The 27,222-nt window shown below is 40.0% G+C and overlaps 1 protein-coding gene across 1 annotated transcript; it reads left to right on the top strand.

Moving 5' to 3' along the window:
• The first annotated feature begins 493 nt into the window (after window positions 1-493).
• LOC134372460 (extracellular calcium-sensing receptor-like) lies at window positions 494-27,222 on the top strand. The gene is made up of 6 exons (XM_063089954.1): window positions 494-672; window positions 15,277-15,568; window positions 20,753-21,568; window positions 23,161-23,373; window positions 24,607-24,730; window positions 26,219-27,222. The coding sequence occupies exons 1-6, from the start codon at window positions 494-496 to the stop codon at window positions 27,220-27,222; spliced, it is 2,628 nt and encodes an 875-aa protein (XP_062946024.1).

The raw sequence follows: 27,222 nt of genomic DNA, 5'->3' as shown, positions 1-27,222 counted from the left end.
AATCTCTGGGGAGTCCCCCTATCTAGATGCTGCCAGCTGAAGCATAAGGGGTCAAGAAACTCTTTGCCTCTTGTATCCTCCTAGGGCCTTTCTCCAAAAACAGTGACCTGGAGACCCCAAGCACAGCTGCTCTTGGGCTTGCTGGGTCCCTGAGGATATAGTCAGAACTCACCTGCCCACCTTACTGAAGTCTACAGATGAGGCCCAAGAGCTCGTACCTTTTGCTTATGGGAAATGAGAAAGCCATGGGAGAAGGAAGTCAAACTTTTAATGGCCCTGGGATTTAGTGGCTGCCCAGCCTGAGCTCAGGATCCCCATTCTTTTTATGGCCCAGAGTTTAGTTGTGTCTCCAGCACCCAGGTCTCACACTGAGTGTGAACTCTGAGATAAAAAGCCCATTATGGTGATGTGGGGCCCTGCACAAGGGCTGCTGTGTCACTGGCTGTTCAGCTTTTCTTTCAGGCATGTGGCTGTGCTCTCTGCTTCCTGCCTCATGGGAGCTCTCTCCGGGGCCACCCTTTCCGGGACAGCAGGTTGGCGGTTGCTGGGGAAGAGCCCCTGCTTTGACCGTCCGGGGGATGTGGTGATCGGGGGCAGCTTCTCCATCTTGTACTTGGATCAATTCACCCAGTTGGATTTCACTTCTCCGCCAGCTGAGTCGGCATCTTCCAGGTAACCGGCTGCTGACGTTGCTGGTGGGAAGCCCTCATGTCAGAGGGCACCGTCGGAAGAAAATCTCTAAAACCTGTGGCTGTGGCTAATTCTCAGAATCCCAAGAATATGGCCAGGGTTCATCTTGTCTGTCTTGGCTGGTCAGTGTGTCTCCCAGACCCTATCTCAGGATCTCTCTTCATCTTTGCTTTCTTGTTTGTACCAGTCTCTGTCTGAAATGTGTGTTGCTTGATTCCTCCTTGTGCCGCATATGTCACAGAGCCCAGGTAGGGATTCTTGTCTCTCCTATCCGCCACCACCCCTTGGTGCTTAAAACAGCACCAGTCACAGGGTAGATGTGTTTGTTGCATTAATAAATACTTGTGGGAATAAATAAATCTCTTTATAAGTTGATTAACATCAGGGGGTTCTGTCTACCTGTGTGTGCCCATCACCCATTTTCTGTACCAGATTTCTCAACGTGTCTTTGCAGACCAGAGTTCCTGACATAGTCATTTTGGGTATTCTTTTTATTTTAATGCATATGTTTAGCTTTATTATAAAATTGCCAGTATTTTCCAAAGTAAGAGCACCGTTTTGCGTTCCCACCAAAAACATGTGAGACTTCCAGTTGTTTCTGAATCTTGCAATCATGTGCTATTTCCCATTTTTTTTAACTGAATAATAATTGTACATATTTATGGGGTACAGTGTGATGTTTTGGTATATGTGCACATTGTTGAATGATTATATTAAGCTAATCCACATATTCTTCACCTCGCATACTTATCAGTTTTTTGTGAACATTTAAAATTTACTGTTATAGCAATTTGAAATATAAATTAATTATGATTAACTCTAGTCACCATGCTGTCCACTTTTGTCTGTCCTGTAGGTGTGCTGTTATATCAAAATGCTGGGCCAGCATTATTTTGTTAGTAGTTCTATTTCTGCAAAAAATTTAACAGATAACAGGTACAAAATTTAAAAAGGGAAAATACAAAGTAAAATTAATAGTAATATGACAATCCCGGTTTGCATCATGGTTTTGGGCCATAAGCCTACACTTAAAGACAATCAATTGAATAAAGCATATTGTTATTATTTTGTCAAGTGAAAAAAAGAAATTAGAGACTCATCATGATAGAAAGTCTTTTTCTGATATCTTAGAAGAAGGCTGTCTGTAGGGTGAAGATGTCAAAATTTCATACTGGTTTGCAGTCTGAATGTCTCTGACTATGACTCAGGTGTTTTGATGAACTTTCTTTGAGACTTATTCATCAGGCAATAGAATAAAGCAAATTGCTGTTATCTTGTCAAGTGAAACAGGTAAGAATTAGGAGGGGTAAGATTGTCATAATGATACAAAGTCTTGTTCTGATGTCTTAGGAAAATCTGTCTACAGTGTGAAACCATAAAATAATTCTTGTCCTCGTTTGTAGTTTGAATGTCTCTGGTTATGGCACTGGGCAATTTGGTGAACTTTCTGTGTGGCCCATTCATCAGACACAAAAATCATTTCCTAAAATTTATCTAGTTTTAGTTAACAGGGTTTCAGGAAAAGAGCAGTTTCCATTTTTAGTCTCCATTTCTATAGAAGAAAGTTGGATTGCAAAAACCTAGGAGATTTAGGATCTGGTGCAGTCTACATGTAAATACAAATACTCAAATACAATGTCCTGGGTACAATCGAATAACAGGTGTATTATAGCTTTCCTTTAGAAAGATAACTTTTGTCTCTACCTTGATCACATAGGAATCCCAGATTTGAAAACCTCTTATGGCCAGGAAGTTAAAGCAAGGCAAACTTTAGGTTTTATCTACACTCTTAAGATTTCTGCCGCTACCAGACAGTGACAGTTTTATTTATTCATTGCAAGGCTGGAAACTATGAAGTCAGGCATTTTATGCACATTCTCAAATACAAAATTTCAGCCAAAGCTTTGATAATATAGCCAGTGTTTCCAATTGTATACTGTTATAAAGTGAGAGCTTATTCTTTTTGAACATATGTAAATAACCATAGAAAACAATTGCCACAGAAAACAAGAATATACCTGATTAGTTTTTCAATTTTGAAGGAAACATGAAGAGAGAAAAAGCAAATACTTCACCTTTGTTCACAAAAGTAGTTTACCAAATTGCTGTAAGTTATAAATAGCTTAAGAAAGAGAGTTTCCTTAAATCTAGAAAACAAAACATTTAAGTAAAAAACCACCAATATTTTAAGTGAGACACAAAAACATTATCAGTTATTTAAACTTATGCAATTGATTTTTTGTTTGGTTTAATCTTAATTAGCAGTTTCACGAACCCATCAGTTTTCTTACCAGAGTTCTGAAAAATTTTTATTTTACCCATTGATCCTAAAGTTGCGAGAAACCTATATTTAAGAGTACTGGTTAGAGTCTTTTTCATGAATCTAATTGCAGATACCTTTTGAAGAAAAAAATGTGGATAACAGAGACTTAGAATAGCCATAGTTAAAATCTGTTGAAAGCCATATAATTGACAAGGAAATTTGGTTATTTCTATTGGGGGGGCCATATGCAGCTCCTGCTGGGGTCCCTATTTTTAAAAAAATTATATCATGTTTTATCATTCATATCAACAATATACCAACACATATCACCAAAAGAAGATCTAGTACCACTTCTCATTTAACAGTACTTTCTATACAATTTACCAAATAAGCCTAAGCATTAAATACCTCTGTAAGATGAGAGGTACATCCTTTGAGGATCTCCAAGGACACAACTGAAAAATCCCAAAGACTTAATTTAGAATTTTGACATTGCAGAAGCCTGTCTAGGATGTCTATAGGTTTAAAACACTTAATCAATACAGGATCACAGGTCACTGGGAAATAGTAGTTATTCATTTAACCACAGTGGTAATCAAAGGTTTTAAAAGCCAGGCAGAAAGTTACATGGATGAAAAAAATCTTAACTCTTTCAAAACTCAATTTTCCCAAGCAATCAAAAAACCTAATGAAGATGACACTGGAAATTAAGTTGATAGGACAAAAATCTTTGTTTCTTAGGCCAGTTAACATAAAAGTTAAAAAAGTTAAAAACAAAACAAAACAAAAGAACTTCTGCAGTTTGATTTTTTTCTTTTTATGCCCATTTATATAATCTGAAAGTTGAACCTGATGAAAGTATATTTTGAATTTAATTAGGCATGGGAAAAATAAGTCCAAGGTTATGAGAGTGCACCACATTATAAAGGAACATAAACAACAACAACAAAAACGATTACTGTGAGCTGGGAAATTCATGGCTTGTAGAAACAGCATAGGAAGTTTTCTGATTACATGGGACAATTCAGAAACATAAAAAAACCCTCAAGACTGGAATCAAATTATACTGGAGGAAAACATATCTTTTCTAGGCCTTTAAAACAGAACACTTCAGTGTCAGATGATAACAGCAGAGTTAGAACCAGAGAAAGAAAAGAAAGAAAGAAAAAAAGGTTATAAGAGTTGATGAAAAACTTTGAATTATCACCCAAGACCTCCTCAAGGGGAGAAAGAGACAGCTGAAAGCAGTAATGTGTGACCTGCGTGATAATTAATACTAGATGTCAACTTGACTAGATTAAGGAAGACCTAGAAGTCTGGTAAAGCGTTATTTTTGGGTGTGTCTGTGAGAGTGTTTGCAGGGGAAACTAGCATGTGAGCATGAGTGGATGCTGTGGATTGAATGTTCCCCTAAAACTCATTGAAGCTTGATCTGGATTATAACAGTGTTAAGAAGGTGGCAGGCAAATCAGACTATGGCAGTGTTGAAGATTGGGGCTTTTAAGAGGTGACTGGATTGTGATGACCATGCCCCTGTGAATGGAGCAATTCATTCATGGAGTAATGGTTTAATGGTTTAATGGGTACCAGGGAATGGTTCTGATGGCTTTATAAGGAGGTTGAGTGAGCATGTTAGCTCTCTCTTGCCTGCACCATGCTCTCCATGTGATACCCTGGTCACTACAGAACCCTGTAAAAAGTTCTCACCCAGAAGAAGGCCCTTACCAGATGTGCCCGCTGGACTGTGGACTTCCCACCCTTCAAAACTGTAAGAATTGAATTTTATTTCTTATAAATTACCCAGTTTCAGGTATTCTGTTATAAGCCACCGAGAGTGGACTAATACAGAAAATTGGTACCAGGAGTGGTGTGTTGCTAATGATGAATGCCTGAAAATGTAGAAGCGGCTTTTGAACTGAGTGATGGGCAAAGGATGGAAGAATTTGGAAAATCAGGCTAGAAAAGGCCTAAATTCAGATGAGGGCTCAGAAGACAAGAAGACTAGGGAAAGTTTGGAACTTTTTAGAGATTTGTGATGGTGACCAGAATGCTGATAGAAATATGGATATGAAGGCCATTCTGAGGAGGTCTCAGATGGAAATGAGAGCTTATTAGAAACTGGAGGAAAAGTCACCCTTGTTATAGAGTTGCAAAGAACTCGGCTGCATTGTGTCCATGTTAGGGGCTTTCTGGAATGTGAAACTAAAGAGCGATGAATCAGGGTATTTGGCGGAAGAAATTTCTGAGCACAAAGCATTCAGGCAGCTGCATTGCTGCTTCTAACAACCCATGCTGAGTTATGGAAGCAAAGGCATCATGTAAAGCTGGAATTTATAATTAAAAGGGAAGCAGAGGGTAAAATAAATTAGAAAACTCTTAGCCTGGGTATGTAAAGATTGGAAAGTTGTGTTTGGGAGCAGAAACTAAGAGTGTAGCCCAGGACCATCTGCTAAGGAGATCACTGCATAGAGGAGGGATCATCTAGAGAAAAGAAAAGAAGAAAGACCTTGAAGGCATTTCAGAGATTGCAGGCCCAGAGACCTAGAGAGACAGGATGGTTTTGAGGAACAGGCCCAATACAGCTTGCACAGCCTTGCTACCTAGGGCCACCTTGAAAAGCTGCTTTCTCCATTCTAGCACAGTGCTCCTTGGCTGCCCCAGCTGTAGCTAAAATGGCTCCAGGTGCTTCTGAACGTGTTGCTTTGGAAGATGCAAGCCAGAAGCCTTGGTGGGGTCCACATGGTGTTAAGTTTGCAGGCTCGCAAAGCGCAAGAGCATGGAGGCATAGTAGCCTCCACTCAGATTTCAAAGGATGTATGGAAAAGCCGGGGGGTCCAGGAAGATATTTATCGCAGGGGCAGAGTCACTGTGGAAAGCCTGCACCAGAGCAATGCAAAGCAGAGATGTGGGGTTGGAGTTGCAGCAGAGAACCCCCACCAGAGCCATGCCCACTGAAAGCTGTGGGAGAAGGACCACCATTGAGACCCAAGAACTGTAGAGTTACCAGTGTGGAAAGCCAGCCTGGGAGAGCTGAAGCATTGGCTGAATCCAGGAAAGCCATAGGGACAGGGGCTTCCCAAGGACTTGGAGGCCCAACCACCATACAAGCGTGCAGAGGATGCTGGACATGGAATCCAGGCAGATTATTCTCCAGCCTTATGATTTAATGCCTGCCTTGGTGAGGTTTGAACATGCTTAGGACCTGTTACTCTTTTCTTTTGGCCTATTTCTCCATCTTTGAGTGGAAATAGGAATGCTGTGCTTGTCCCACCACTGTATCTTGGCAGTAGGTAATTTGTTTTAATTTCAAAGATGGGACTTAAGACTTTTTTGAGTCAGTGCTGGAACCAGTTAAGACTTTGGGTCTATGGGGATGGAATGAATGTATTTACATGTGAGAAGAAAATGAATTTTGGGAGCCAGGGGTGGAATGTTATTGGTTGAATGTCCCGCAATAGTTCATGTGTTGGAAACTTGATCCCCATTGTAACAGCATTAAGAGAGTGAGAAATCCAATTATGATATTTGAAAAGTGGGGCCTTTAAGAGGTGATTGAAAATTGAGGACCATGCTGTCATGAATGGATTAATACACTCATAGTGTAATGGTTTAATGGTTTAGTGAGTTGTTACAGGAGGGGCACACGTGGCTAAGGAGAGCAAGTGAACATGTTAAAGCTCTCATCATTCTTGCCATGTGATACCCTGGTCACAATGGGACTCTGTACAGACTCTTTACCAGGAAGAAGGCCCTCACCAGATTTGTCCCCTGGACCTTGGACATCCCAGTCTCCAAAACTGTAAGGAATAAATTTTATTTCTTTATAAATTACCCAGTTTCAGGAATTCTGTTATAAGCAACAGAAAACAAATTAATACAGCCTGCAATTTACATATGGTGAGATACAGCAAAATTGAACTTCTGAGATATGAATGAGAAGCTTCAGAGGAAAACTCTACCTCAACAAATAAAATTACCATTCTAAATGAAGAAGATAGTATTTCCAAGTTGAAACTAGGAAATCTCAGGAAGAAATGTGACAGAAATAGAAACTGTCTGCAGTTCAGAAGATGTCTGTTAGAAAAACAGACTCTAAAAAATTAAGATCACTTGCAATTTTATTAAGAGCAGATCAATACTTCTTTTTTTAAAAAAATTTATTTTACTTCTCAATATACATTGTAGTTGATTTTCATGCCCCTTTACCCGTTCTTCTCCACCCTCTCCCCTCCCCACCACATCATATCTGTTCATTTGACTTAAAAAATTCAAGGAATTTTAGTGATTGTTGTGTCTTCTCCCCCCTTATTTGTTTTTGTGTTTATTTATTTATAGCTCCCACAAATAAGTGAGAACATGTGGTTCTCTCTCTGTGCCTGACTTGTTTCACTTAATATAATTTTCTCTAAGTCTATCCATGTTGTTGCAAATATGTATTTCATTCCTTTTTATAGCAGAGTAGTACTCCATTGTGTAGATATACTAGTTTCTTTATCCACTCATCCGATGATGGACATTTGGGCTGGTTCCAACTCTTGGCTATTGTTAATAGAGCTGCAGTAAACACCGGAGTACAGGTATCCCTTCGGCCTGATGATTTCCATTCCTCTGGGTATGTTCCCAACAGTGGAATAGCTGGGTCATATGGTACATCTATCTGTAATTGTTTGAGGAACCTCCGTACCATTTTCCATAAAAGATGCATCATATTGCAGCCCCACCAGCAGTGTATGAGAGTTCCTTTTTCTCTGCAACCTCTCCAGCACTTATCATTCTCAGTCTTTTGGATATTAGCCATCCTAACTGGAGTGAGATGGTATCTCAACGTGGTCTTGATTTGCATTTCCTGGATGCTGAGTGAAGTCGAGCATCTTACCATGTGTCTGTTGGCCATTCATATATTTTCTTTTGAGAAATGCCTATTCAGCTCCTTCGCCCATTTTTAATTGGCTTATTTGTTTTTTTTGCTGTAAAGTTGTTGGAGTTCCTTGTATATTCTGGATATTAATCCTTTGTTAGATGTATATTTTGCAAATATTTTCTCCCACTCTATTGGTTGTCTATTTACTCTGTTGATTGTTTCTTTTGCTGTGCAGAAGCTTTTTAGTTTGATATAATCCCACTTGTTTATTTTTCCTTTAGTTGCCTGTGCTTTTTGGGTCCTATTCATGATGTCTGTACCCACTCCTACTTCCTGGAGTGTTTCCCCTATGTTTTCTTTAAGGAGTTTTATCGTTTCAGGATGTATATTTAATTCTTTAACCCATTTTGAGTTGATTTTGGTATATGGTGAGAGGTACGGGTCTAGTTTCATTTTCCTACATATGAGTATCATGTTTTCCCAGCAGCATTTGTTGAAAAGGCAGTCTCTTCCCCAGTATGTATACTTGCTGCCTTTGTCAAAGATCAGATGGCTGTAGGCATATGGGTTAATTTCTGGGTTCTCCATTATATTCCATTGATCAGTGTGTCTGTTTTTATGCCAGTACCATGCTGTCTTGGTTATTATAGCTTTGTAATATCATTTATAAGTTGGGTAGTCTTATGCTTCCAGCTTTGTCTGGATTGCTTTGGCTATGTGCGGTCTTTTGTTATTCTGTATAAATGTCTGGGTAGTTTTTTTCCATCTCTGAGAAAAATGTCATTGGAATTTTGATGGGGATTGCATTGAATCTGTGGATCTCTTAGGGTAATATGGACATTTTCACAATGTTAATTCTTCCATTCCAAGAGCATGGGATATCTTTCCATCTTCTTGTGTCCTCTTAAATTTCTCTCAGCAGTGGTTTGTAGTTATCTTTGTAGAGATTTTTCACATCCTTGGTTAGCTTTATTCCTAAGTATTTTTTATTTTTTTGGTGACTATTGTAAATGGGCTGGCTTTCTTGATTTCTTTTTCTGCATGTTCCCTGTTGGAGTACAGAAATGCTGCTGATTTTCGTGTGTTGATTTTGTATCCTGCAACTTTGCTGAAATCATTTATCAACTCTAGGAGTTTTTTTTTATGGAGGCTTTAGGCTGTTCAATATGTAGGATCATATCATTTGCAAACAGGGACAGTTTGACTTCATCCTTTCCAATCTGCATGCCCTTTATTTCCTTCTCTTCTCTGGTTGCTCTGGCTAGTACTTCCAACACTATGTTGAATATGAGTGGTGAGACTGGGCAACCATGTCTAGTTCCTGTTCAGGATGATGTTGGCAGTGGGCTTATCATAAATGGCTTTAACTATGTTGAGGTACTTTTCATCTATGCCTAACTTGTAGAGAGTCTTTATCACGAAAGACTGTTGAATTTTGTAAAATGCTTTTTCAGCATCTATAGAGATGATCATATGGTCTTTGTCTTTGCTTTTAATTGATGTGGTGTATCACATTTATTGATTTGCATATGTTGAACCCTGGGATGAATCCCACTTGATCATGGTGTATAATTTTGTGTATGTGTTGCTGTATTCTGTTAGCTAGTATTTTATTGAGGATTTTTGCATCTATATTCATCAAGGATTTTGGCCTGTATTTTTCTATGTTTGGTAGAACTCTGCTGTGAACCCATCTGGTCCTGGGCTTTTCTTTGTTGGGAGCCTTCTGATAGCAGCTTCAATTTCTCTTGTTGTTAACAGCTTCAATCTCTCTTATTGTTGTTGGTCTATTCAGATTTTCTATATCTTCTTGCCTCAGTTTTGGTAGTTTGTTTGTGTCCAGAAATTTATCCATGTCCTCCAGATTTTCAAATTTGTTGGCATATATTTTTTATAGTAGTCTCTAATGATTCCTTGTCTCTAATGATTTCTGAGGTGTCAGTTGTAATATCACCATTTTCATTTCTAATTTTTGTTATTTGGGTATTCTCTCTTCTTTTCTTAGTTAACCTTGCTAAAGGTTTGTCAATTTTATTTATCTTTTCAAGAAACCAACTTTTTGTTTCATTGATCTTTTGTATTGTTTTTTGTGTTTCTATTTTATTTAGTTCTGCTCTGATCTTAATTATTTCTTTCCATCTACTAACTTTGGGTTTGGATTGTCTTACTTTTCTAGGTCTTTAAGGTGAAGTGTTAGGTTGTTTATTCGCCATCTTTTCATTCTTCTGAAGCAAGCATTTAATGTGATAAATTTCCCTGTTATTAACTGGGACAGTATTACCGCTTTTGCAGTATCCCACAGGTTTTGGAATGATTTGCTGTTATTTTCATTAGTTTCAAGAATTTTTTTGATTTCCTGTTTGATTTCTTCTTGGACCCACATGCAATTATGTAGAATGTTGTTTATTTTCCATGTGTTTGTATATTTTCCAGGTTTCATTTATTATTGATTTCTAATATTAATCCATTGTGATCAGAAAAAATACATGGGATAATTCCAATTTTTTTGAATTTGTTGAGACTTGCTTTGTGACCTAACATGTGGTCTATCCTGGAGAATGTTCCATGTGCTGATGAGAAGAATGAATATTCTGAAGATGTTGGGTGGAATGTTCTGTAGATATCTGCCAAGTCTAATAGCTATAAAGTGTTGTTTAGATCTTGTGTTTCTCTATTGATTTTTTGCCTAGATGATCTGTCCAATGATGAGAGTGAGGTCTTCAGGTCCCCTGCTATTATGATGTTAATGTCTGTCTCTTTCTTTAGATCTAATACTGTTTGCTTTATAAATCTGGCTGCTCCAACGTTGGGTACATATATATTTATGATTGTTATGTCTCCTTGTTCGATAGATCCTTTTATCATTATATAGTGTCCTTCTTTGTCTCTTTTTATGGTTTTTGCTTTAAAGTATATTTTATCTAATATAAGAATAGCTGCTCCAGCTCATTTTTCATTTCTATTTGCATGATATATCTTTTTCCATCCTTTCACTCTTAGTCTATGTGTGTCTTTACAGGCCAAGTGAGTCTCTTGAAGGCAGCATATTGTTGGGTCCATCTTTTTAATCCAGTCAGTCAGTCTGTGTCTTCTGAGTGGGGAATTTAATCCCTTTACATTTAACGTTATTATTGAAAGATGCTGATTTACTCCTAGCATTTTATTGATTTTTGTTTAGATGTCTTAAGTACGTTTTGTTCCTTTATTTCTAATTTTCTGTTTGTCTTCTGTATTTGTTGGTATCTTGGGGTGATAGATAAACGATTTTTTTCTCTTTTGTTAGCATTGTGGTTTTGCGGGTAAGTATTGTTCTTTCTTGAATATTCATGGCAGTGATGGTTGTTTTTGTGGTATCAAACCCAGTACATCCTTGAGAATTTCTCTTAGGGCTGGTCATGTGGTAGTGAACTCCCACAGTTTTTGTTTGTCTGAGAAATATACTATTTGTCCTTCATTTTGGAAGGATAGCCTTGCTGGTTAAGGTATTCTTGGCTGGAAATTTTTGTCCTTTAGTGTTTTGAGTATATCATCCCATTCTTTTCTGGCTTTTAGGGTGTCTGATGTTATTCTGATTGGTGCTCCCTTATAGGTGACTTGCCACTTCTCTCTTCTCTTGCAGTTTTTAAGATTCTCTCTGTGTCTTTGAGTTTTGCCAGTTTGATTATCACATGTCTTGGAGAGGACCTTTTTGGGTTGAATGTGTTTGGTGATCTTTGGGCTTCCTGAATCTGGGGATCTGTGACTTTCCCTATACCTGGGAAATTTTCTGCTATTATTTCATTGAATATGTTTTCAATGCCGTTTCCTTTTTCCTCCCCTTTTGGGATACCCATGATTCAGATATTTGAGTGCTTAAGGTTTTCTGTTATCTCTCTCGGATTTTCTTCAATTTTTTAAATTCTTTTTTCTTGTCTGCCTGTGTTAATTCAAACAGCCTGTCTTCAAGGTCAGAAATTCTCTCTTCTGCTTGTTTTAGTCTGCTGGTTAAACTCTCTGTTGTGTTTTTTATTTCAATGAATGAATCCTTTGACTCCACAAGCTCTGCTACATTCTTTTTTAAGGCACTGATTTCTTTGTACATTTCTTCTTTCAGATCCTGTATATTTTTTCTCATTTCATTGTGCTGTCTGAGTTTTCTTGTATCTCATTTAGTTTCCTTAGAATTGTTACTCTAAATTCCTTGTCAGTCATTTCAAAGACTTCCTGTTCTAAAAGATCTAGTGCTTGAGAGTTATTTTCCTTTGGTGGTGATGTACTTTCTTCATTTTTTTATATATCTGGTATCTTTCCTTTGGTGTTTTTTCATCGTGGCAGGGGGTATCACAGTCCACTTGTTTCACCCTGATGTCTGGCTTATATACAAGGTTAAATGCAAATGTCTCCCTAGTGGGACGAGGTCCCAGCTCAGAGAAGAAGCATAAAGGGCTGCAGCCAACAGCCTGTCACTTTGGCATCAACCCTGGGTCTCCCAGATCAATACTTCTTCAAAGGCTTTTTGTTCTAACATAGAAGACAAAATTTTTAGTTTCATATCAGTGTATTTTTAATATCAAACCTCAATCTTTAGAAAGACTTAGAATTAATTTTCTTCTGATTATAGTCAATTTAATCAGAGACAAAATTTTTATTCATAAATTCACTCTTCACAAAGCCTTTATGACCTGCTCAGACCTTCAATGATGTTTTAGACCTATACTTATTCTTTTCTAAATAACCAGTCATTTTACTTTAGGGCAAAGTTTTACTACTCAAGACTCTATCTCATACAAAATTATCCTCTTTTCTTTTTAACCACCTTTCCAAAAATACATCTTTCTACCCATAACTTTCCTCACAACTCTCTTTTCTACTTACTAGTACTGTTATATCTTGTTTCTATTTTCTTCTTAAATTTACTTTTTGAAACAATCTATGATAACCTCTGAATTTAGACAAAGTTTTTCTTTTTTCTAACTAAGGAGCACTTTTATGTCTTAGTTATAATTTTTTTTTAACCAATAGCGCTGTAATAAACATAGGAGTGCAGATATCTCTTCAATGTGCTGATTTAATTTCTTTGGGTATATATCCAACAGTGAGATTGCTAGATCATATGGTGGTTTCATTTTTAATTTTTTGAGGAACCTCCATACTGTTTTCCATACTGGCTGTATATTTTACATGAGTGCTTATTTAGCCAGCCTGAACTGAATTCTTTAAGAGATTTTTGGCTGACTACACCAGAGTTTACCATGTAGATATGACATACAATATAATACTTGCATACATGTGTAAACACACCAAAAACATATATACAAACACACAAATAAAGACCTTGTAGCTTTCATTTTAGAATTTTAGTCATGAGATAGTAATACAAACTTACCAGTTTATGAAAGACTTTTGGATTCAAATTATTTTTAAGACAAAATGAGAACCGTTCACATGGCTAAACTTTATTTGCCCTGATAGGTAAACTAGTGAAGGCTGGGGATCAGATTTTAGGTAAAGCAGTTTTTATCACTGTTTGATTTTAAGAAAATCTTTGTACCTTTTTTTTAAGGCTAGGGTTGAATATTCCATGTTTACATTTTAGCTAGGACTGGCTGAACAAGCTTATCTTTTTTTGGTCAATCTGGATTGTTTGAACAGTCAATTTGGGTGGGTAAGTATTTTTAAAAAGTTATTATTTTAATTATTTTTTTTCCTTCACTTTTCTCTGACCCGTGCGTGGCAGACAAAACAATTTTTATGCTGGACAGAGATATCTTATATTATTGCTCTGAGCTCAAGATTCTGATGGATTGGATCTGAGACCTTAACTTTTATAAACATTTATAGAGTTAATTGCTAGATTGTCCTTCAAATAACTGTTCTATTGCCTTAAGCAATTGTTAACCAGGCAAATCTAAATTCACATTTTTAAAAGGTATCTAAGTTTCTATGTTTGGATTACCACGAAGCTATTGTAACTTCTGAAGCCATTAATTTAAAAGCTGTTTAAGACCATTTTATAAAAATCTTGGCTGGAATATCATAAGCAGTGAGTTTTATCTCAATTCAAAGTAGGCAGAGAAAAGAAAAAAATAGAGAACATAGAAATCTCTAAATGTCAGCTCTATAGTTGTAGTCTCTTAATTTTGGTACTAAGAAAAAACAAACAAGCATCTTGAATGATCCCTGTGATGGTTATTGATTTAAAAATGTGCAAGAGAAAAAGTGATATAACTGGCTTAGAAAACCTGGCATGGCTTAATGTTTGAGAATCCTATTTCATCTTTCATTAATATCCTGAGAGCAAAGATCTTTTAAATCTTATTAGAAAATGTTAGAAGTTTAGACCAACATGTTTGGTGGTGGCGACTATTCTGGCTGCTCTTAATTAGCCATTCTATGCCCATAATTTAGAATATTTAATACTGCTCTTGAAAGATTTCCAGAAACCCAAGGGGAAAGAGCCAAATCATTCAATACACCCACAAATGACCCTAAATGGAACCCAAATCAAAGTGTTCACAAGAATTTGAACCTGATATGCAGATCAAACAAAATATTAAATCATATGTGCAGAATTCAAAAATGAATTCACGAGAAAAGACATACTTCAGAGAATGTAAATTCTGTAGAAAACTAGAGTACTCAAACAAAAAACAGTTGTTTTTATACCGTAAAGGACTTTCCAGAAAAGACAAAAAGCCTTTTATCATTCTAGAGGAGAAGTAAGGTCCTTTATTTAAGGTAGCCTTATAACCCAAGCAATTCCTGAATAAAGTAAAAAAGCCTCTATGGAAAAGGTAGGCTCAGCTTGAGAAAACACTCACCAAAAAAAGAGAAAGTTTAACTGTGGAAGAAGAGAACTCAAAGGGCCCAAGTCAGGAGAGCACAGCACTTCTAAGAATTGCCACTTCCCCCCGAAGGGGACTTTTACTCAGATCCTGTTTCTGAGAACCATTTATGTCAACCTAAATAAAAGAGAGTCTTTCTAAAAAAAATAGTGAATTTAACTGGGAATAAAACATTGTAATGAGAATATATGTGCCAAACTATGTGCGTATTCAGCAGAGTAAAGGAAGACAAAAGGTTTTAAAGGAAAAGTGATGAAGAATTACATAATTGTTTTGGAGTAATTATTGCCTACAAGGATCAATAACAAGGATGATGCCAGATTGAGGTGAAACAGATATTTGCTAGGTAGATATTTTTGCAGAAGTATTTTTTGTGCTAAGGTTTTACTAAGCTTCTATGCAAGGTTGTGGCTTTGGAGAGTCCTATGTTATAGTTCTTGTTATCAGGTGTAAGTGCTTGAGAACCCTTCCCTTCATGCCCTTCCACTGCTCTTTTTGTCAGGGTTTCTTTTTGTTTCTTTTAAACACAAGTGATTCCATTTTGATTCTGACAGCTTTCACAGGAGTCACAGACTGCATCCATTCTTCCTCCTTCTGCACCAGTACCAAATGATAAGGCGGGCTTCTCTTTCTTTCAGACTTTCCAGGTGGAACTACCTGGTGGCCCAGAGTTTTGTATTTGCCATTGAGGAGATCAACAGGGATGCCCGCCTGCTGCCCAACCTCATGCTGGGCTTCTCCATCTGGAACTCTGGGGACTCTGTGCACGGAGCCCTCCATGAGATGATGGGCTTTCTCACGGGGCAAGAGGAGCCGATTCCGAACTACACGTGTCAGCTCAGCATTCCCCGGGTTGCGCTGGTTGGAGACACTCGGTCAGTCTTGTCTGTTGCTATGGCCAGGCTTCTGGGGCTCTACAAATTTCCCCAGGTGAGTCATGGCACAAAGTCTTTGTCCTTCACTAGCAATAATGAAGGTAAGAATGACAATGGACATGCTATTGAGATGCTGCTGCTATGAGGCCCGATTCCCAGCTAAAGCTCTCCATGCCTGACACTATTCTCCTCCCTATAACCTTGTTTTGAGAGTCCTACAATCCCTGCTGCATTCATGAGGAGATGAGGTTTAGAGAAAAATAAATGATGGATCCAAGTTCACCCAGCTGGGAGGTAGTGGAGCTGGGATTTGAATCCAGAAAATAGAGCTCATCCCACCAGTGTAAACTCCACCCTGACGGTGTTTCCAAAATTTCAGGCCTGCAGTGTCATTCCTACAATAGTGGTCATACCCAAAGGTCACCTTTGCTTTTCAGCTCATATTTTTAACAAGTTAGTTGAGAGATACTTTGCATACTGTACAATTCACCCATTTAAAGTGAATGATGAAGTGACATTTAGTGTGTTCAAAGTTGTGCAACCATCACCACAATCAATTTAAGGACAGTTTTATCACTGCACAAAGAAACTCCAAACCCATTAGCAGTCACTTCTCATCACATGCATCCTCTGGCACTCACTAATCTATGTTCTGTCTCTGTGAGTTTACTTTTTCTGGACATTTCGTATAAATGGAAGCTTATGCTATGTGGTCTTTGTGACTGGTTTCTTTCACCAAGCATAATGTTTTCGAGATTCATCCACATTGTAGCATGTATCAGTGCTTCATTACTTTTTGTTTATGATTAATATACCATTGTATGCATAGAACACATTTTGCTTGTGCATTCATCTACTGACAAACATTTCAGCTGCTTTTTTAATTTATTTTTGAGAATTGCATTTATTAATAAGCAATAAATCTAGGCATAGTACTAAGGACTTCTACATACACCAATGAACTCATTTAGTTACCACATTTCTGAGGAGAGGTTAACTATGAAAGCAAGCTGCAGGACTTTCCCCCAGTCGTCTGACTCTACCTCCAGTGCTCTTCGCCAAAGCACAGTTACTTCCGCAGTGTAAATAAATAAATACAATAAGAGCCTTAGGTTTCAAAACACTAATGGTAAGTAAGGTAACATTTATAGAGCTCTTCTTAGAAAGTCAGAAGATTATTTGCTATTGAAATAATTTTTGTTTTCTCTTCATAATGTTTAAAATAGTAATAAATGTGAAGTAAGGGGAAATACAGTGAACTACTTTATTAGGACCCAAAGAATTATCAATAAGTTATCACTTAGTATATATTATGGCATATCATTGTTTTCAAAAGCTCTTTGTACTGAAATGGGACACCACTTGGAGCAAACCATTACTCTTCTCAAAAGTGAGGAGAATGACATCCAAAATATGGTCTCTGCACTGACTAAACTTTTCCTCCTTACCTATGGGTGGAAGTAATAAACCAACTGTCTATTAATATATCAAGAGGTTAAAATGGCTGCCAAGAACTAGAACATCTCTTGGTAGTAGCAAGAGTTTTTAGGTTTGGAATGATTATCAATTTCTGTGGAAACTATTAAAATCCTCTCCTTTGGATGAAGACACTATGAATGTCACTACTTGACTGTGACAGACAAAGGGAGTTGAATTAAGAACATTACTTTATACAATGGGCCAAAAATGCCACCTCCACTCCTAGAATATATATATACATATATGACTTAAAAATTCTCTCTACTTTCCATGATACATGTAATTGGTATTTTAAATACATACCTGTATGAATACAAACACACACATATTTGAAAACCACAAAGAAAATACTCATAATTCATTTTCTTTTGAGCCATTTCTAGCTCCTTTTGTTTGCACAGGTGCCTGGTCAGAATCTCATCTTGTAATATTCTGGCATTCCATTCTTGAGAAAGTTGCCTCTGGATGTCATTTTGCTCTTCTACAAGCGAGAGGTACACTTCATTAAGTTTTGGTCTCCATGGAAATAAAAAGCCTAAAAGCTTAATTAAGAGCAGAAACTTATAAAGAAAAAAAAAAAACTGTTAAAGAACTAGCCTATTAAAGCACAAGGACCTTTATCTCACATGGATTACTCAAATTTTAATGGCAAACAATAGCTAAATTTTTCAGAGTAAAAACAGTTCTTAAAAAGAGGCAGACATAGTATTGTGAAATAAAATTTCCTTACAAAACATTTAACTAGCATATATATTGTTACAAGTCATATTTATTCTTTATGTCCCTTGTCCAATCCCTCCCGATCCCCCTCTCCCTCTCCCCTCCGACCTCTGATAACCCTAGATTTCTTCTCTCCTTCTGAAAGAGTAATGGTTACTCTGTTGATTTGTTGCCTAGATGACATGTCCAATGCTGAGAGGTGTGTTCAGGTCCCCCAATATGATGCTTCTTCTGTCACTCTGGAATGGGCTTTGTGGAGAGAGACATCCTCTTCTTTTCTTTGGTTTCTGCTGGTGACTCTCCTTGTGTCAATGCACTCCGGTGGCTGGTGGACCATCTGAGTGGAGGTTGTGGCATCTAGCTGCTTTTGTGGCAGCCGTGGTTACATGTTGTGGGCCACCTGCATGGAGGTGATGCTTTTGGCTTGTTCCTTGGTGCTGGTAGTGTGCCTGGTTGTGGGGGGGGGGGAGAGTCCAGTCCCCAACTCCATACCTCAGGTCCCTGGGCGGGACCCAAGGCACTGGCTGTGTGTCAGCTGCTTTTAAAAAAAAAATTGGCATTGTGAACAGTGCTGCTATGAGTATTCATGCATAGGTTTTTGTGTATGTTTTTTTTTCTTTGTCTTTTTGTGACTGGCCATACCTTACTCAGCCAGTGAGTGCACCGGCCGTCCTTATATAGGATCTGAACCCATGGCGGGAGCACTGCTGTGCTCCCAGCGCTGCACTCTCCCGAGTGCGCCACGGGGTCGACCCGTGTATGTGTTTTTAATTATCTTGAGTGGAGGAATGAAATTGCTGGGTCAAATTACTCTATATTAACTATTCAAGAAACTGCCACAGTGTTTTCTAAAGTGGCTGCACCATTATAGTTCCTACCAGCATTGTATGAAGATTCCAGTTCGAATTCATCTATAAATTTGGGTGAATTTCTCTCTCCTTAAACTCCTTAAATTTGCAATGTTTCCTGGCCTGCCAGTAGGGGGCTTTCTCTTTAACTATGAAGTTGAGACCTCTTGTAAGTCACAGAACAGTTTGAAGAGACATTTTTGGGGAGGGCTTTGTGGGTATCTGTGCCACAAAGGAAGCCCAACCATTGCTTTTTCTGGTGGACTTGTCATATTTATTCTCAGGTGTGATACTCCAGAAATGGGCTTGATTGCACAAATAGTTTAGTTTTAACCCGATTAAAAAAGGGATGATTTTTGATTATTTATTTATTTTTTTAAGGAATGATTTTCATAGTATATCTGTAAATAACCATATTGCTGTTATAGATGTTTTGAAACCGAAATGATCAATACAGGCTGACTTGTCTAAAAATTCAGTCTGATTACCTCAACTTGAATTCTTCATCAAATGCTTCTGTGCTGGAGGTTTTTGTAGGAAGCTTTCTTTTTCTTTTCTTTTAAAGTCAAACACATTTAAAGGATTAGAAACTATTTCTTGAAAAGAACCCAAGAAACTCTTGTTTTTTTCATATATGTAGGGTTGCCAGGAAAAACTCAGGACCCACAGTTAAATGTGGCTTTCAGATGAACCACAAATAATTTTTTAGTGCAAGTTTGTCCCTAATATTGCATGGACTGTACGTATAGTAAAATATGATTAGTTGTTTACCTGAAATTCAAATTTAACTGGATATCTTGTTTTTATTTGCTAAGTGTGACAGCCTTACCTCCATGAGACTGAGTCAGCCTTACCTGTCTGTAAAAACTGATTTGACCAGAGCATGTTTACATTAAGACAATACAACTTAATGTAACTTATTTCATTACTTCTCTCTGGCAGCAGGAGAATGTTTTGCACTCAGACATGAAGAACTGAAGATTTTTATCCATTAGAGACACTCAGAGACCGAGCAGCTTTATTCTACCTCAGCCATGGATCAAAAGGAAACAGACACAAAACCCTGTTGGCAACATCATGAGTGGGTCTTATTTCTTGTGGGGCACAGGGAGTAGTCTCTTTCTTGACAAATCAACAAACATGCAAAAATTGACCAGACAGGTTTTCTGTCATTTCTCACCCACAGAGCACTCATATTCATTGTACGTACTACAAAGATCACAAAATGGTCAGGCCACATGAGCACCACCCATAAAGAATAACCTATCAGCTCTGTGCAAACCAGAACTAGAATCAGAACCCAGCCAGACCAAGACACAGAAACATGAAACACTGTATGAGGGGTCCAAAAATAAGGAACACTGAGAGGAACAAAGATAAAGTTCAGTTGCTTTTTGGGATTTGTTCCAGAAGCTGCAAAAGAAACATGTCTGGGCTTAACCAGCCAGTGAGAAGCGCAGAGCAGGTGAGCCCACCTGGACATCTCGGTGGAACCTCCACAACTCTCAGAGCATTATTTCCAAAAACTATCATGCAGACTCTCCAACAATGAGGAAATAATCACATGACAGATTTATCTAGGGATGGCTAGTTAGCTCAGTTGGTTAGAGCACGATGTTATCACACTAAGGTCAAGGGTTTGGATCCCCAAACCGGCCAACTGCCAAAAAAAAAAAAAAAAAAATTTATCTAACTTGTGAATGAGGAAAGAGGAGGATGATTAATTTGGTTTATACATCACTATTTTTAAAAGTGTTATCTAGATTGTTCTATAGTGTGTTAGGACCCCCTACTCAAAAGTGCAGAGAGTCATCATCAGCTGTGAGATTGTTGAAATGCAGATTCATGGGCCCCACCTTCTCAGTCAGTACCTGCACCTTAATGAAGTCCCACATTAACATTAAAGACACTTCGGGCTAGGCCATCTAACAGCAGCTGCTAATGTTTTCTTTTAAAGAACTGTTTGTGTCTGAGGCTCTGCTAGAACTAAGGTGACCATTTGCCCAGGACTGAGGGTGTTCATAAGATGCAGGACTTTTAGGAACAAAACTGGGAAATTTAGTCAGGACAAGTTGATCACCGTCACACTGTCCTCACAATGCTTGCCTTTTCTCCTGTAAATCTGCAGATTAACCATGCCTGAGCTTCTGGTTTTCACCCCTTCTCCTCTGTCCTGACCCCTTTCTGCACAGGTCAGTTACACATCCACTCTGGCCAGCCTCAGTGACAAGACTGAGTTCTCATCTTTCCTTCGGACCCTGGCCAGTGACATTATGTTCTCCCACGCAGTTGCCCAGCTGGTGGTTCACTTCCGCTGGTCCTGGGTGAACATTCTGGCACAGGACGATGACTTTGGGCAGCAGGGCAGCTCTCTGGTGACCCAGGAGCTCATCCAGGCTGGCATCTGCATCGAGTTCCACCTCTACATTCCCTTCAGACAGTCCTTGGAGAAGATCAATGCCATTGTCCAGAAGATGGAGAGCTGCACTGCCACCGTTATTCTGGTTTTCCTGAGCAACTCGAATTTCCAGCTCGTCCTGCAGGGTTTGCTGGACCGTGGTGTCTTTGGCAAGGTCTGGGCCAGTCAAAGCACTTTGCACACAGCACTCGCTCTGACCATGCCAGGCATCTCCCAGGTCCTCCAGAGCACATTCAGTCTTCTGCAGCGCAGCATCCAGGTCCCCGGCTTTCCCGAGTTCCTTGCTCACCTGCACCCCACCTGGACCCCAGAAGACCCATTTATAGAAAGGTTCTGGGAGATCACCTTTGGATGCACATGGCCACACAGCAACCTGGAATCAGCAGGGAACAGCACAGTGTCAGGGAAGGTTCAGTTTTGCTCAGGGAATGAGAGTCTGAGAGGCCAGGTGTATCCCTTCCAGGAAGTGAGTAAAGTGGACATAGCATACACAGCGGTCTACAGCATCGCGCATGCCCTGCAGGACCTGGTGGCCTGTGAGAATGGGGATGGGCTGTGTGCAGACACTCGGCACTTGCAGCCCTGGCAGGTGAGAAAAAAAAAAATGTGTGCATTAGATAATTCAGGGAAGGGCAGAGAGTTGCTGGTTCACTCGAAGCTTTGGACATAGAACAGAGATAGCACTGAAGAGGGGCAGTGGACTAGGAGTCCAGGGTCCACGCTATCAGTGTGACCTCAGATGAGTTATGTCCCTGCGGGGTTGCTTGATTCAGCAAATACAGTGCCTACTTAAATTTGAATCTCAGATAATTAGTGAATAGGGTTTCTAGTTTGTGTTTTAAATTTTTGTTTTGGTAAACAATGAATAACATTAAGTATAGGCGTGGGGCAAATTTTAATTTCAGATAAACAGCAAAGAATTCTTGGTATAAGTATATCTTAAATATTACATGGAATATAATTATAGTAAAAAGAGTCATTTTTTTCTCTGAAATCAAAATTTACCTGAGATTTTTGTATTATAACTGGCAACCCTACTTCTACTATGTGCCAAGTGCTACTCTAAAGACCGAATATACATATGATTATGAACAGGCTGGGCAGTGACGTTTGCTGACCTTTTAGAAGGTGGGGATGAATAGGAGCCAGCTCTGGGAAGAGATTGATGGCATTCAGCACATGCAAAAATCCCAGTATGAAAATAAGCGAGAAAGGCCACACAGCTGAAACAGAGAAGTGTGGGAGACTTGGCTAAAGGATTGGGGGTGACTAGGTGGGCAGGTGTCAGGCTGTGTAGGACTTGCCAGTGTTTGGACTCCATTCAAAGTGTAATGAGAAGGCTGAAGATGACAGTGCACAGCCAAACAGAGTCTCTGGAGCCAGGGCTTCCTAGTGACTTTTGTAAGTTCTTTCCCCATTGAAAAAATATGAAAAATTCCATTTTATGAGAACCTTGGCATAAGGATGAATGTAATCAGGGATGGATTCATTATTTGATATTCCCTATTACTGTATTAATGTTTTCTTCTGATCAGGTGACTGGATAAGGAAAATGTGGTATATATACACAATGGAATATTACTCTGCCATAAAAAAGAATGAAGTATTGCCATTTGCTACAACATGGGTGAACTCAGAGAAAATCATATTAAATGAAATAAGCCAGGCACAGAAAGAGAAATACCATATATTCTCACTCATCAGTGGAAGCTAAAATAATAAACATATAAATAAAAGAAAGAAAGATATGACATTCACAATACATTGAACTTTCAAAAGGATGACTGAAGTCACTAGAAGCGGGAAGAGAGGGGGGAGAGAGGAATGGGGAAAGAGCCTCCAATAGCAATGACAGTGTATCTTATTGAATATAATAATTATTCTGATTTCAGCATCACATAGTGCACATGGATGCTGATGTTTGACTCTGTACCCCATAGATATGTACATTCAACTATGTTATAATTTAAAAAAATTAAATAAAAAAATAAGTTAAAATCAGAACATTTTCATGAGACCCCCAAAATATCACTGGCCATGTGCCTCCTGTGCCTAATGGATAAGTCAGCCTTGCCTGGAGCATGAGCTGCTCATCAAAGTGGCCAATGTCTTGAGGCCTTTTGAACACCCCCCAGGGACTGGCTCCAGCTGATCTATAATGTCACCCCTTTCTTCCCCAAGCTGCTTCTTTCCCTCAGGGATGTGAATTTCAAGACCCTTGATGGGAGAGAGATTATGTTTGATGCCAATGGAGATTTAGTTACAGAATTTGACATACTTTATGGGCAGAAGACCACCGAAGGCCTATTCCACTTTGTCCACATAGGAATAATTCACCCTGGAGCCTCTTCCAAGGATAGAATGACAGTACACTTGATGAAGGAGGATCTCCAGGTGAGTTGCCGGGGTGTACAGATGACCCAGGTCCTGGTGTATTAGAGTCAGAGGGAAACTCAGAGGCTAATGGTCTGAGTCCTTATTTGATGCATGAGGTGGATGTGGTTTAAAATTGTGCCAATTGTAACTCAACTATGCTGTTTAGCCATGTAAGATCCTTAAATTGGGAGGAAAGCATTTATTCACCATCAGAAATGAAAATATCAGAGGCACAGAAGCTGAATTAGAGTCTGCGCCAGGAGTTTCCTCAAGTGTACTTTTGTCTTGTCTGTACTGAGGGATCTGCTCAGCAAAGAGGTGAACAGTGTGTCTGGGAAGATAGCAACACACTTCTCCAAACATGTTGCCATAGAGCATCAGGGAGGTGAGCAAAACAGGTGTTCCCATTTGATTTATTAACGTTAGTTGCTGTCTTGGGAAAAGAGTTTCTAGATGTCCACTCTCGTGCACAGAAAAACCCTGGCTCTCTGGACAACGTAAGTGGTTATTTAATTCCCTCCACTGCAACTCATCTTCCTTCATTCTTGGCGGCACCTCCAGTCAGTGTTGTCTTAAGGTTTTCCACGTGAGAGTCAGACTCCCATCTCTGGACCCCTCAAACCCAAGAGACACAGGCTAACTGTTCAGAGGATTCTTTTGATGTCCCTTTCAATTGACTTGAGCTGGGGAATGCCCTTTGCTCCCTTCTGAGGGTAGAAGAAACCTACCTTTTCACACGCCTCTCAAAGGCATTGTCACCCCATCCTCCCTTTCCATAACTCTTGCCTGGATGTGATAGGTGGGATGAGGGATGCAGAACCATCTCTTTGTAGGACCTGTGTAAATGAGAGGATAACTGGATGTACAATGCAAGGTTGTGTGTGCATGTATGTGTGTGTGAGTGCGTGTGTGTAGGCTTAGCACCTACATAATTTGGTGAAGGATTCTCAAAGACAGTGGGAAGGTGCCATTTCACATTGTATTACTAAGCTTTTCCACCATCAGCCAGAAGAGTCAAGTGGAGCTGCTGTTGAAGGTTTACCTTGTTTCTACATTCATGGGTGCCTCTCCAGTCTGGCTTCCTTGATGTAACCGAGATGATATTTCCCCTGAGTGGAGCCTTGTCTTGTCCATGGGATGAGTCTTAACTGAGTCAAGTCTTGACTGCTTCTCTGGGCTGATTTAGTATAGGACCTGTGCCCTGTGTTCCTGGGCTGGCTACTAATAACCCTCCTGCTCCTCTGTCCTCAGGTCCCCAGCTCTGTCTGCAGCAGGAGTTGTGCTCCAGGATTCAGCCAGATCCCCCGACAAGGATTCCCCCACTGTTGTTTTGAGTGCAGTTTCTGCCCGGAAGGACAGTTTGCAGACCAAATAGGTGAGAGCTTCTGGAGTCTGAATTTTGAGGGACCATTAAGGCACCTCTGTCCTCTCAAATTTTCAATCCATTGAGTTGTTGCACAATCTCTCCCTTCTGTGAACGTTGGACATGGCAATACTGGCCAGGAAGCAACTCTGAAAATTATTTTTAGGTAAACATTCTATTGAACTCTATCACACAGGCAAATGTATGAATCATAATTCTGCAGCTCAGTAAATTCTCATCTAGGGAGCACTTAATGTCTTTGCACCCTGATCAAGAAACAGAGCATAACCTGTCCCCAGGAGCCCCTTGTGTTCTTTCCAGTCATTGCCCCTTCTGAGAACTGCAATCCTAACTACTATTGGCCTCAATTGGTTTTAGCTGAATTTAACCTCCCGTAAGTGGAATTACACAATGACTGTTCTTACGTGCCTCTCTTTTTCCTCCACGTTGTGTTTGTGGGACTCATTACAGTGATCATGTGTACTCGTAGCTCTCTCATCCTCATGCTTGGTAGGATCCCACTGTGTGAAATGCCATGACTTCTTTATCCATTCGACAGGGATGTTGGATGTGAGAAGTTCCTGATCATGAGCTATTATGAGTAGTGTTGCTATGTCTTTTGGGGACAGACGGTTGAATTTCTATTGGGTGTAGCACTGATGGGGCACAGGTAATCTTTCTGGGGCATTACTCTCTCTCTACCTCATCCTCAGCAGCCATTGGGTGTTGGGTCTTTTCATTTCAGCCATTCTGGTGGGGTGTAGTTCTCACCCATTATGGTTCAGAGCAGTAATTTTAAATAATCTTCAAAGGAAGGATGGCAGAATTGGTAAAAACTGTTGTATTGGTTTGCTAGGGCTGCCATAACAAAATACTACAGACGGGGTGGCTTAAGCAGTATAAATTTGCTTCCTCACAGTTCTGGAGGCTAGAAGTATAAGATTATGGTGCTGGCAGGTTTGGGTTTTTTTGAGGCCTCCCTCCTTGGGCTGCAGATGGACACCTTCTTGTTGTGTCTGCCCATGTCTTTCCTCTGTGTTAATCTGTGACCTGATTTCCTCCTCTTATAAGGACATCAGTCATATCGGGTTAGGGCCCAACCTAATAAACTTATTTAACCTTAATTATTTCATCTCCAGTTTACCTATCTTCAAATACAGTACGGTCACATTCTGAGGTACTGGGGTTTAGGATTTCAACATATAAATTCTGGGGGAACACAACTCAGCCCATAACAATTGCTAATGAGAACAGTTCCTGCTACTTATGTAGAAAACTATTAACCATAAACTACATAAAAACATTTTTATGCTGTGGGCGCATTTCTTTGTGACTCAGGCTTTCACGTGGCTTACCCCAGCACTGGTAACTAAGAATAATTCACAAGTACATTAATAGGTGTGTAATGCTCATAAGAGCGCTTGGCCCATAGGGAGCTTCTCTCCACATAGCTGGTGTTACTATTAAGTTGTAGATGTGAGGTCTGCATGTCTCCCACAGACATGAAGAGATGTCTTCTGTGCCCTGAGGAGCAGTACTCAAGCCCCACCAGAGACCACTGCCTGCCTAGGATGGAGACCTTCTTGGCCTTTGACGAGCCCCTGGGACTCACCCTAGCCTCCATGGCACTCATACTGGCTGTCCTGGTGCTGCTGGTGTTTGGGGTGTTCCTGAAGCACCGGGACACACCTGTGGTCAGGGCCAACAACAGAGCTCTCAGCTACATCCTTCTTGCCTCACTGACCCTGTGTGCCCTCTGTCCTTTGCTCTTCCTCGGTCGTCCCACTGCTGCCACCTGCCTTCTCCGCCAAACTATCTTTGCTGTCGTGTTCACTGTGGCTGTCTCCTCCATCCTGGCCAAGACCCTCACAGTGGTCCTGGCCTTCAGGGTCACCAGGCCAGGAGACAGGGTCCGGGTGTGCCTGCGACCTGGTGCCTCCACCTTGGTGGTTCTTGTTGCCTCCTTCATACAGATTGTTCTCTGTGGGGTCTGGCTGGGCATCTCCCCCCCATTCCCAGACAGGGACATGTCCTCCAAGCCCCACCACGTTGTCATCTACTGCCAGGAGGGCTCTGGTGTTGCTTTCTACTGCATGCTGGGCTACCTGAGCATTCTGGCTGTGGGCACTTTCTCTGTGGCCTTCCTGGCCAGGGGTCTGCCTGATGCCTTCAATGAGACCAAGTTCCTCACCTTCAGCATGCTGCTATTCTGCAGTGTCTGGATGGCTTTTCTGCCCCTGTACCACAGTGCACGGGGCAAGTCCACCGTGGCTGTAGAGATCTTCTCTATCTTGGCCTCCACTGCAGGGCTGCTGGGTGGCATCTTTGTCCCCAAGTGTTATATCATCCTGCTGAAGCCTGAGCAGAACACCCTGGTCAGGTTAAGGAGAGGACACCAGGCTCATCTGGAAAGCAGAGCAAGGAATGTCAGAGAGGACGTCTCCCCAGACCTCAGCCACAAGCCTCATGAACCAGGTCTTGCTGAAGACATCGGGGCCATATGA

The sequence above is a fragment of the Cynocephalus volans genome, chromosome 3, assembly GCF_027409185.1.
Source record: "Cynocephalus volans isolate mCynVol1 chromosome 3, mCynVol1.pri, whole genome shotgun sequence".
NCBI lineage: Eukaryota > Metazoa > Chordata > Mammalia > Dermoptera > Cynocephalidae > Cynocephalus > Cynocephalus volans.
This window is presented reverse-complemented; position numbering and strand designations above follow the sequence as displayed.